The 12,500-nt window shown below is 35.8% G+C and overlaps 1 protein-coding gene across 2 annotated transcripts in view; it reads right to left on the reverse strand.

Moving 5' to 3' along the window:
* farp2 (FERM, RhoGEF and pleckstrin domain protein 2) overlaps positions 1-12,500 on the reverse strand; it is a 126,754-nt gene that overhangs the window by 48,195 nt on the left and 66,059 nt on the right. For both annotated transcript variants that reach the window (XM_062038849.1, XM_062038850.1), the window contains exons 11-13: positions 11,434-11,502; positions 11,309-11,366; positions 1-51 (exon numbers count right to left, since the gene is read on the reverse strand). The exon at positions 1-51 is cut by the window's left edge and continues 163 nt beyond it. In XM_062038849.1, coding sequence (XP_061894833.1) covers positions 1-51; positions 11,309-11,366; positions 11,434-11,502 — 178 coding nt within the window. The remainder of the gene's footprint in view (positions 52-11,308; positions 11,367-11,433; positions 11,503-12,500) is intronic.

The raw sequence follows: 12,500 nt of genomic DNA on the forward strand, positions 1-12,500 counted from the left end.
GGAAGCGGGGGAGGAGCCCATCGTCCTGTGACGCTCGCTGAATGGCACGCTCTGCAACCACAACACAAACACCTTTAAAGCACCTGGCCACATCATTAGGTACCAGGGTGGTAGGGTACACCGGTACCGGTGTAGCATCACGGTACTCATCAATCAAAAACGGTACTAGACTCTGTTTGAAAAGTACTGCCTCCCGTGACGTTGCTGGTTTTACGAGCAGAAGGAGCATGTTCGGCAGCGCACACACACAGAGTACTCACAAGCAGACACAGTGTGTAGGCAGAAAAGGGAGAACGGACGCATTTTGGTGTAAAAAGTAAAGATAAAGGTGAAGTTATACACTGAAACACCCTCAGGAAGACAAATAAAGTAAGTTTATTCCAAGTACCATTATCACTGGAGGACGAGGAATAGCTAAACATGCTTCACTACACACCATAGGATACAATAGCTCACCGGCGTCACAATGTAAACAAATGCCATGGGTGGATCTACACCTGACATCCACTGTAATGATACCAAGTACAGGAGCGTATCTAGTCGATACTACTATGATAACATTGATATTTTTTATCGTCACAAATTCTTTGTTCCTTTTTAAAAAATTCATATTATGTTTATAAAGTCCCTGGACACATGAGGACTTTGAATATGACCAATGTATGATCCTGTAACTACTTGGTATCGCATCCATACCTAAATGTGTGGTATCATCCACAACTAATGTCAAGTATCAAAGAAGAGAAGAATAAGTGATTATTACATTTTAGCAGAAGTGTAGATAGAACATGTTCAAACAGGAAGTAAGCAGATATTAACAGTAATTGAACAAGTGGACTAATAATCAATTTTTTACAGTTTGTCCCTCATAATGTGTACAAAATAATAGGTGTATAAATGACACAATATGTTACGGCAGGGGTGTCCAAAGTGCGGCCCGCAGCTAATTGTTTAGCGGCCCGCCACACATTCTGGAAATACTATTGTAAAAATAAAAAAGAACATTAAAAAAAGGTGGAATGAGGTGAAATTTAACGAGAAAAAGTTGCAATGTTGACACAAAAGCTGCCATGCGGGCTGTTTTTTTTTAATTTTGTCTTTCTTCATTTTTCTTTTTTTGCCATTGCTCAAAAAATTAAAAATAATGACAAAAAAATCCATGTTATAATGAATTATTTTCAGGGCTCCAATTACTTCAAATATTTCACTTTAAAATGTTTTATGTGGTAAATATTGCATGTATTGTGTGTAGGGCTGCAACTAACGATGAATTTGATAATCGATTAATCTGTCGATTATTACTTCGATTAATCGATTAATAATCGGATAAAAGAGACAAACTACATTTCTATCCTATCCAGTATTTTATTTGAAAAAAACAGCATACTGGCACCATACTTATTTTGATTATTGTTTCTCAGCTGTTTGTACATGTAGCAGTTTATAAGTAAAGGTTTATTTAAAAATAAAAAAATAAAAAATTACTAAAAAAATAAATAAAAAATAAAATAAAAATTATTAAAAGCATTCGCATAGCATAGATCCAACGAATCGATGACTAAATTAATCGGCAACTATTTTAATAATCGATTTTAATCGATTAGTTGTTGCAGCCCTAATTGTGTGGTTGCCATATAAAAACATCAAAGTTTTATTTGACAAAAGCGCATAAAACAAACAAAATAATAGCTCCAGCATAAAATGAAGTTGATATAAAGATTTACTGTAAGCGTTAAATAATTTAAAAAAAATAAAAATAATGGCAAAAAATCCATGTTATAATGAATTATTTTCAGGGCTCCAATTACTTCAAATATTTCACTTTAAAATGTTTTATGTGGTAAATATTGCATGTATTGTGTGTAGGGCTGCAACTAACGATGAATTTGGTAATCGATTAATCTGTTGATTATTACTTCGATTAATCGATTAATAATCGGATAAAAGAGACAAACTACATTTCTATCCTATCCAGTATTTTATTGGGGAAAAAACAGCATACTGGCACCATACTTATTACATGTAGCAGTTTATAAATAAAGGTTTATTAAAAAAAATAAAAAATAAAAAAAATTATTAAAAAAAAACAAAAAACTCTGCGCATGCGCATAGCATAGATCCAACGAATCGATGACTAAATTAATCGGCAACTATTTTAATAATCGATTTTAATCGATTTAATCAATTAGTTGTTGCAGCCCTAATTGTGTGGTTGCCATATAAAAACATCAAAGTTTTCTTTGACAAAAGCGCATAAAACAAACAAAATGATAGCTCCAGCATAAAATGGACAGATATATCTGAAGTTGATCTCGTAACTTAAGTGTTGAAAGTCAAAGAAAAACCTAATAAAAAATATTTTTATGAGTGGGGCACCTTTTGGATCCCAAATATATTTAGTGATTTTTTATTTATCTTTTCACTGAGATTACTCAAAAATATGAAAGAATTAAAATCAATGGTGTCCTGCATTATTGATCTTTTAGGGCTCTAATGACTAAATACTGCATATTTCAGTTTTACTATAAATAAACTTAGTTGTTTTTGACAGAAAAGCCATAAAACATTTTTTTTAATTTGTATTACTTTATATCAACTTGAAGTTGATATATAGATTTACTGTAAGCGTTAAATAATTTAAAAAAAATAATAATCTGACTTATTTTTAACATTTTAATGAGTGAGACCATTTATGCTCCCCGGGACCCCTAAAGGTAAAAATAAATAAAAAATGCATATATTTTGTTATGGTTTAAAAATGAAAAATATCAAAATGGCCCCCACATGCTTTAATTTTTCCGTGTGCGGATCCTCGGTGGAAAAAGTTTGGACACCCCTGTGTTAATGCATACGTCAGCAGACTAATTAGGAGTCTTTGTTTGTTTACTTACTACTAAAAGACAAGTTGTCTAGTATGTTCACTATTTTATTTAAGGACTAAATTACAATAATAAACGTATTTTTAATGTACAATAAGATTTTTTGTTCAAATAAAGACAATAATGACATTTTTTGTGGTCCCCTTTATCAAGAAAAGTCCTGAAAAGTATCGAAATACATTTTGGTACTGGTACCAAACTATTGGTATCGGGACAACACTAGACACAATCCAAACAACCTTCCCTAGTCATGGTGCAAAAAAAAAAAAAAAAAAAAAAAAAGCTAAATTACACTCATTTAAATCCATGAGAGTGCATGATGGGAAAAAATGCAAAACACTCTCCACACTTGTCCAATGTGTACAAAATAATAGGTGTATAAATGACACAATATGTTAGTGCATACGTCAGCAGACTAATTAGGAGTCTTTGTTTGTTTACTTACTACTAAAAGACAAGTTGTCTAGTATGCTCACTATTTTATTTAAGGACTAAATGACAATAATAAACATATGTTTCATGTACACTAACATTTTTTGTTACAATAATGAAATTTTTTTGTGGTCCCCTTTATTTAGAAAAGTATCAAAGTATTGAAATATTGGTATGGGGACAACCCTAGTCTGGGGGGGCCAATGTGTATGTGTGTATAAATGATATCTACACAATCTGCTGTATAGTATGTGTGTTTGGGAACACTAATACCAAAAGTCATAATGTTCTAAAAAAGTTATGACAGACCACCTCAAAAAGCAGAATGGAATTTTACAGTTTTTTTTTACTGAATGGGACACCCAAAATGTACGTGAACATAAAGAAAGTGGGATTTACAATATTAACTATGAACAATAAAACACTGAATATTAGCAACATATGAACATCCACCTCCTACATCCACATCTTTTACAGTCAAGCAAAACGCAACAAAAAATGTAAAAAAATAGCGAAATACCAATGTTAAAGTGTAAAAAAAAACAGACAATATGATATATTATCACTTTTATGCAGAAACTTGACACAATATGTTAGTGCATACGTCAGCAGACTAATTAGGAGTCTTTGTTTGTTTACTTACTACTAAAAGACAAGTTGTCTAGTATGTTCACTATTTTATTTAAGGACTAAATGACAATAATAAACACATGTTTCATGTACACTAACATGTTTTGTTCCAATAAAGACAATAATGACATTTTTTGCGGTCCCCTTTATTTAGAACAGTATCAAAATACATTTTGGTACCTGTACTAAAGTACTGGGGCCGTACTTATCAAGCTTCTTAGAGTGCCATTTTACACTTAAGTCCTGAGAATTTGCGAAATTTAGTCCTACTCTCAAACTTAAGAATAAAAGCTTTTTATCAACGTTCTTAAGTCTAAGAATCACTCCTACTCTCCACGATATTTAAGAGACCTTCAGGGGCCGTACTTATCAAGCTTCTTAGAATGACTCCTAAGAAGTCTGCTAAGAGTTGACTTAAGAGTAAATAAATTCTTGGCTGAAAGCTGCACTTAAAAGTTAGTTATCAAGCGTCTTACTCACACTTTCAGCCAAGTGTAGGACTGAATCTTAAGTGTCACACTCAGAGCTGAATTACGACATTACTATGTGCCGTAAACGCAATTTTAGGTGACGTCATTTCTGTGTCCATAGAAATGACCAATCACGGAAGGGAATCCCTTGTCTAAGAATAAAGAAATATCTTGGAAATATTTAAGTGGACAATGGGAGTGTATATTTTGACAATAAACTACAAAATAATACAAAACAAACTAGTCCCCGCCGGCACTCACGCTACCGCTCCCTCTCTTCTCTCGCCCACACACTCACTGACGTCACTCACCTCACGGCCACACACATACGCTACTGTCATAACATTTTCTTTCCAATTCATTAATTAGGCAACTAATTTGAAACTGGTGTGGGTGGCTCTATATATACTAGCCCACTGCAGACACATGCAGAAATCAACAAGGAATCGAAAAGTATTAAATCTGTGACAAAAATAATATCCGCTCTGTCTAAACGATACCGTTTGATCAGCTGCTCGTCATCAAAAAAACAACAACATTGTTCCGTTCCCTGAACGTTGGCGCACGTCTCTCTCGCCTCAGTGCCATCCCCTGCTGGCAACTCCTAACCACTTAAGACACTTCTGAAGGTCTCTTAAATATCGTGGAGAGTAGGAGTGATTCTTAGACTTAAGAACGTTGATAAAAAGCTTTTATTCTTAAGTTTGAGAGTAGGACTAAATTTTGCAAATTCTCAGGACTTAAGTGTAAAATGGCACTCTAAGAAGCTTGATAAGTACGGCCCCAGAGGTGTCTTAAGTGGTTAGGAGTTGCCAGCAGGGGATGGCACTGAGGCGAGAGAGACGTGCGCGAACGTTCAGGGAACGGAACAATGTTTTTGTTTTTTTGATGACGAGCAGCTGATCAAACGGTATCGTTTAGACAGAGCGGATATTATTTTTGTCACAGATTTAATACTTTTCGATTCCTTGTTGATTTCTGCATGTGGCTGCAGTGGGCTAGTATATATAGAGCCACCCACACCAGTTTCAAATGAGTTGCCTAATTAATGAATTGGAAAGAAAATGTTATGACAGTAGCGTATGTGTGTGGCCGTGAGGTGAGTGACGTCAGTGAGTGTGTGGGCGAGAGAAGAGAGGGAGCGGTAGCGTGAGTGCCGGCGGGGACTAGTTTGTTTTGTATTATTTTGTAGTTTATTGTCAAAATATACACTCCCATTGTCCACTTGAATATTTCCAAGATATTTCTTTATTCTTAGACAAGGGATTCCCTTCCGTGATTGGTCATTTCTATGGACACAGAAATGACGTCACCTAAAATTGCGTTTACGGCACATAGTAATGTCGTAATTCAGCTCTGAGTGTGACACTTAAGATTCAGTCCTACACTCGGCTGAAAGTGTGAGTAAGACGCTTGATAACTAACTTTTAAGTGCAGCTTTCAGCCAAGAATTTATTTACTCTTAAGTCAACTCTTGGCAGACTTCTTAGGAGTAATTCTAAGAAGCTTGATAAGTACGGCCCCTGGTATCAGGACAACACTATTAGGTACACTAATACGGTCTCTCTGCAGTAGAGTGAAAAAACAAGTTGTCTCTATATTGCAGCTATTATCACATTTATGTGATTTATGGCACAAAAAGGCTTGCAAAGTTTGCCATCAAAGCAGCATCAATCTCACAGACATTCCGGAGCCATTTTGAGAGTTGGACTGAATAAAAAATATAAAAATGTTCTTGTACGAATCTTGCACCACTTAGTGCAACCATTTTGTGCCTCAGCTCATTGTTAGCTCTGCTGTCGTTAGGCACTGCGCTACTTTTTAATCTTTTTACAACATTTTTGTTCACAAACTTTGTTCAAGAACCAATTCATTTTGTAAATCAAGATTGCACTTTATTACGTACTTTATTTGACCCGATGGATCAAATTGGCTTACAGTAGTGTTGTCTCCATACCAATATTTTGGTACCGCTACCAAAATGTATTTCGATACTTTGATACTTTTCTAAATAAAGGGGACCACCAAAAATGTCATTATTGTCTTTATTTGACCAAAAAATGTTAGGGTACATGAAACATATGTTTATTATTGTCATTTAGTCCTTAAATAAAATAGTGAACATACTAGACAACTTGTCTTTTAGTAGTAAGTAAGCAAACAAAGGCTCCTAATTTGTCTGCTGACGTATGCAGTAACATATTGTGTCAGATTTCTGCATAAAAGTGATAATATATCATATTGTTGTTTTGTTTTTTATACTTTACATTGGTATTTTGCTGTTTTTTTTACATATTTTTGTTGCATTTTGCTTGATTGTAAAAGACGTGGATGTAGGAGGTGGATGTTCATATGTTGTTAATATTCAGTGTTTTATTGTTCATAGTTAATATTGTAAATCCCACTTTCTTTATGTTCATGTACATTTTGGGTGTCCCATTCAGTAAAAAAAAACTGTAAAATTCCATTCTGGTTTTTTTGAGGTGGTCTGTCATAACTTTTTTAGAACATTATGACTTTTGGTATTAGTGTTCCCAAACACACATACTATACAGCAGATTGTGTGTAGATATCATTTATACACACGTACACATTGGCCCCCCAGACCAGGGTTGTCCCCATACCAATATTTTGGTACCAGTACCAAAATGTGTTTCGATACTTTTCTAAATAAAGGGGACCACAAAAAAATGTCATTATTGTAACAACAAATGTTAGTGTACATGAAACATATGTTTGTTATTGTCATTTAGTCCTTAAATAAAATAGTGAGCATACTAGACAACTTGTCTTTTAGTAGTAAGTAAACAAACAAAGACTCCTAATTAGTCTGCAGTAACATATTGTGTCATTTATACACCTATTATTTTGTACACATTATGAGGGACAAACTGTAAAAATTGATTATTAATCCACTTGTTCATTTACTGTTAATATCTGCTTATTTTCTGTTTTAACATGTTCTATCTACACTTCTGCTAAAATGTAATAATCACTTATTCTTCTATTGTTTGGATACTTGACATTAGTTTTGGATGATACCACACATTTAGGTATGGATGCGATACCAAGTAGTTCCAGGATCATACATTGGTCATGTTCAAAGTCCTCATGTGTCCAGGGACGTATTTCCTGACTTTATAAACATAATGTACATTTTAAAAAAAGGAAAAAATATTTTTTGTGACGATAAAAAATATCGATGTTATCATAGTAGTATCGACTAGATATGCTCCTGTACTTGGTATCATTACAGTGGATGTCAGGTGTAGATCCACCCATGGCGTTTGTTTACATTGTGACGCCGGTGAGCTACGGTGTGTAGTGAAGCATGTTTAGCTATTCCTCGTCCTCCAGTGATAATGTTACTTGCAAGAAACTTACTTTGTCACCATGGAGGCAAGGATTAGGGATTTAGAAGTAGCTAAAACACTGCGGATGGACGTTAGCCGCTCGCTTGCTAGCCATGTCTTAAAGCAGCTCTTCCTGAGGGTGTTTCAGTGTTATAACTTCAGGTGTAGATCCACCCATGGAGTTTGTTTACATTGTGACGCCGGTGAGCTATTGTATCCTCCTACGGTGTGTAGTGAAGCATGTTTAGCTATTCCTCGTCCTCCAGTGATAATGGTACTTGGAATAAACTTACTTTATTTGTCTTCCTGAGGGTGTATCAGTGTTATAACTTCACCTTTATTTTTACTTTTTACACCAAAATGCGTCCATTCTCCCTTTTCTGTCTACACACTGTGTCTGCGTGTAAGTACTCTGTGTGTGTGCGCTGCCCAACATGCTCCTCTGCTCGTACAACCAACAATGTCATGATGTGACGACACGCTGTCATGCCCGTTAAAAAAAAATGGGGAAGCGGTACTTTTCAAACAGAGTATAGTACCGTTTTTGATTCATTAGTAGAGTGATACTATACTAGTACCGGTATACCGTACAACCCTACCTTCAAAAAGTTTGTCAACTGAAGTTTCTTCAAAATACACAAAAAAATATATATATAAAAGACAGTGTGACTCCTTCAAAAGAAAAGCACATGGATCTGAGCATCTGTGAAATTTTTTTGAAATAATTATTAATGATAACCGCGGTAAAACTTCTGACAGTAAGTATTACCAGTTTAAATTAAAATGATTTAAAAAAAACAAAACGTGAATAATGAATCACTTTGATGAAATTCATGGACGAACTAGCGCTAGTTTGCTCGTTAGTTTGAATACTAACATTAAAACAAGAGACATTAACGTCTTTCTAAATTAAGAAACGACCTAAGCCAAACTAAACAAACTGGTGTCTGTCCATAAAATAGATAAAACAGCCCTGATTAATGTTTATATTACTTAAAAGAAAACAAATCCTACCCAAACATTTAATAAAGTATTGGGACTTAAGTTATTTGTACTTTATTTTAAATGATATTTGTTCAGTATCTACAAACCCCGTTTCCATATGAGTTGGGAAATGGTGTTAGATGTAAATATAAACGGAATACAATGATTTGCAAATCCGTTTCAAGCCATATTTAATTGAATGCACTACAAAGACAACATATTTCATGTTCAAACTCATAAACTTTGTTTTTTTTTTGCAAATAATAATGAACTTAGAATTTCATGGCTGCAACACGTGCCAAAGTAGTTGGGAAAGGGCATGTTCACCACTGTGTTACATGGCCTTTCCTTTTAACAACACTCAGTAAAGGTTTGGGAAGTGAGGAGACACATTTTTGAAGTGGAATTCTTTCCCATTCTTGCTTGATGTACAGCTTAAGTTGTTCAACAGTCCGGGGGTCTCCCTTCTGCTATCTTAGGTGCCACACATTTTCAATGGGAGACAGGTCTGGACTACAGGCAGGCCAGTCTAGTACCCGCACTCTTTTACTATGAAGCCACGTTGATGTAACACGTGGCTTGGCATTGTCTTGCTGAAATAAGCAGGGGCGTCCATGGTAACGTTGCTTGGATGGCAACATATGTTGCTCCAAAAGCTGTATGTACCTTTCAGCATTAATGGCGCCTTCACAGATGTGTAAGTTACCCATGTCTTGGCCGCTAATACAGCGTTTTTCAACCTTTTTTGAGCCAAGGCACATTTTTGGCGTTGAAAAAATCCAGAGGCACACCAGCAGAAATCATTAAAAAACTAAACTCAGTTGACAGTAAAAAGTCGTTGTTGCAATTGTTGGATATGACTTTAAACCATAACCAACCATGCATCAATATAGCTCTTTTCTCAAAGTAGGTGTACTGTCACCACCTGTCACATCACGCCCTGACTTATTTTGAGGTTTTTTTTGCTGTTTTCCTGTGTGTACAGTTTTAGTTCTTGTCTTGCGCTCCTATTTTGGTGGCTTTTTCTCTTTTTTTGGTATTTTCCTGTAGCAGTTTCATGTCTTCCTTTGAGGGATATTTCCCAAGAAATATTTCAGTTGTTTTTATCCTTCTCTGTGGGGACATTGTTGATTGTCATGTCATGTTCGGATGTACATTGTGGACGCCGTCTTTGCTCCACATGCTGTAAGTCTTTGCTGTCGTCCAGCATTCTGTTTTTGTTTACTTTGTAGCCAGTTCAGTTTTAGTTTCGTTCTGCATAGCCTTCCCTAAGCTTCAATGCCTTTTCTTAGGGGCACTCACCTTTTGTTTATTTTTGGTTTAATCATTAGATATCTTTTTACCCGCTGTTTACGACATCTACAAAGCAATTAGCTACCGGCTGCCACCTACTGATACGGAAGAGTATTACACGGTTACTCTGCCGAGCTCTAGAAAACACCGACACTCAAAAACAACACATCATTTGCAGACTATAAATACTTGTTTTCAAAAATATTTTTAACCCAAATAGGTGAAATTAGATAATCTCCCACGGCACACCAGACTGTATCTCACGGCACACTAGTGTGCCGCGGCACAGTGGTTGAAAAACACTGCACTAATATACCCCCATACCATCACACATGCTGCCTTTTACACTTTGCGCCTAGAACAATCCGGATGGTTCTTTTCCTCTTTGGTCCGGAGGACACGACGTCCACAGTTTCCAAAAACAATTTGAAATGTGGACTCGTCAGACCACAGAACACTTTTCCACTTTGTATCAGTCCATCTTAGATGAGCTCGGGCCCAGCGAAGCCGACGGCGTTTCTGGGTGTTGTTGATAAACGGTTTTCGCCTTGCATAGGAGAGTTTTAACTTGCACTTACAGATGTAGCGACCAACTGTAGTTACTGACAGTGGGTTTCTGAAGTGTTCCATGTGGTGATATCCTTTACACACTGATGTGGCTTGTTGATGCAGTACAGCCTGAGGGATGGAAGGTCACGGGCTTAGCTGCTTACGTGCAGTGATTTCTCCACATTCTCTTTGATGATCTTACGGAGCGTAGATGGTGAAATCCCTAAATTCCTTGCAATAGCTGCTTGAGAAAGGTTGTTCTTAAACTGTTCAACAATTTGCTCAGGCATTTGTTGACAAAGTGGTGACCCTCGCCCCGTCCTTATTTGTGAACGACTGAGCATTTCATGGAATCTACTTTTATAGCCAATCATGGCACCCACCTGTTCCCAATTAGCCTGCTCACCTGTGGGATGTTCCAAATAAGTGTTTGATGAGCATTCCTCAACTTTATCAGTATTTATTGCCACCTTTCCCAACTTCTTTGTCACGTGTTGCTGCCATCAAATTATAAAGTTAATGATTATTTGCACACAAAATAAAGTTTATGAGTTTGAACATGAAATATGTTGTCTTTGTAGCATATTCAACTGAATATGGCTTGAAAATGATTTGCCAAACATTGTATTCCGTTTATATTTACATCTAACACCATTTCCCAACTCACATGGAAACGGGGTTTGTGTTTACATTACAGGCCAGAATGACTTCCACTCACCTGTTTTGGCACATCGATGGTGAGGGAGCGAGATGACGTTTGCACTTTGCTGTTCCTCCTGCAGAACCACAAGGATGAGTTCCTCAGGGTCATGAAGTCAGTGTACAATCAGCAGAAACACACACCTCTGGTACGGCGTTCTCTTTGCTCCGTTTTCCCTCACATACTCCACCAACTGCTTCTGTGTCCTCCCACTGTCGGTACAAGAGCTTACAATTAGTCTCACTAAGAGAAAGAAATCATACTTCATACTAGGGTTGTCCACCAAAATGTATTTCAATACTTTTCTAAACAAAGGGGACCACAAAAAATGTCATTATTGTCTTTATTGGGACAACAAATGTTAGTGTACATGAAACATATGTTTATTATTGTCATTTAGTCCTTAAATAAAATAGTGAACATACTAGACAACTTGTCTTTTAGTACTAAGTAAACAAACAAAGACTCCTAATTAGTATGCAGTAACATATTGTGTCATTTATACACCTATTATTTTGTACACATTGGACAAGTGTGGAGAGTGTTTTGCATTTTTTCCCATCATGCACTCTCGTGGATTTAAATGAGTGTAATTTAGCTTCTTTTTTTTTTTTTTTTGCACCATGACTAGGGAAGGTTGTTTGGATTGTGTCTAGTGTTGTCCCGATACCAATAGTTTGGTACCAGTACCAAAAGGTATTTCGATACTTTTCGGTACTTTTCTTGATAAAGGGGACCACAAAAAATGTCATTATTGTCTTTATTTGAACAAAAAATCTTATTGTACATTAAAAATATGTTTATTATTGTCATTTAGTCCTTAAATAAAATAGTGAGCATACTAGACAACTTGTCTTTTAGTAGTAAGTAAACAAACAAAGACTCCTAATTAGTCTGCTGACGTATGCACTAACATATTGTGTCATTTATACACCTATTATTTTGTACACATTATAAGGGACAAACTGTAAAAAATGTATTATTAATCCACTTGTTCATTTACTGTTAATATCTGCTTATTTTCTGTTTTAACATGTTCTATCTACACTTCTGTTAAAATGTAATAATCACTTATTCTTCTCTTCTTTGATACTTTACATTAGTTTTGGATGATACCACACATTTAGGTATGGATCCGATACCCAGTAGTTACAGGATCATACATTGGTCATGTTCAAAGTCCTCATGTGTCCAGGGACATATTTACTGA

The sequence above is a fragment of the Entelurus aequoreus genome, linkage group LG27, assembly GCF_033978785.1.
Source record: "Entelurus aequoreus isolate RoL-2023_Sb linkage group LG27, RoL_Eaeq_v1.1, whole genome shotgun sequence".
NCBI classification, from domain to species: domain Eukaryota; kingdom Metazoa; phylum Chordata; class Actinopteri; order Syngnathiformes; family Syngnathidae; genus Entelurus; species Entelurus aequoreus.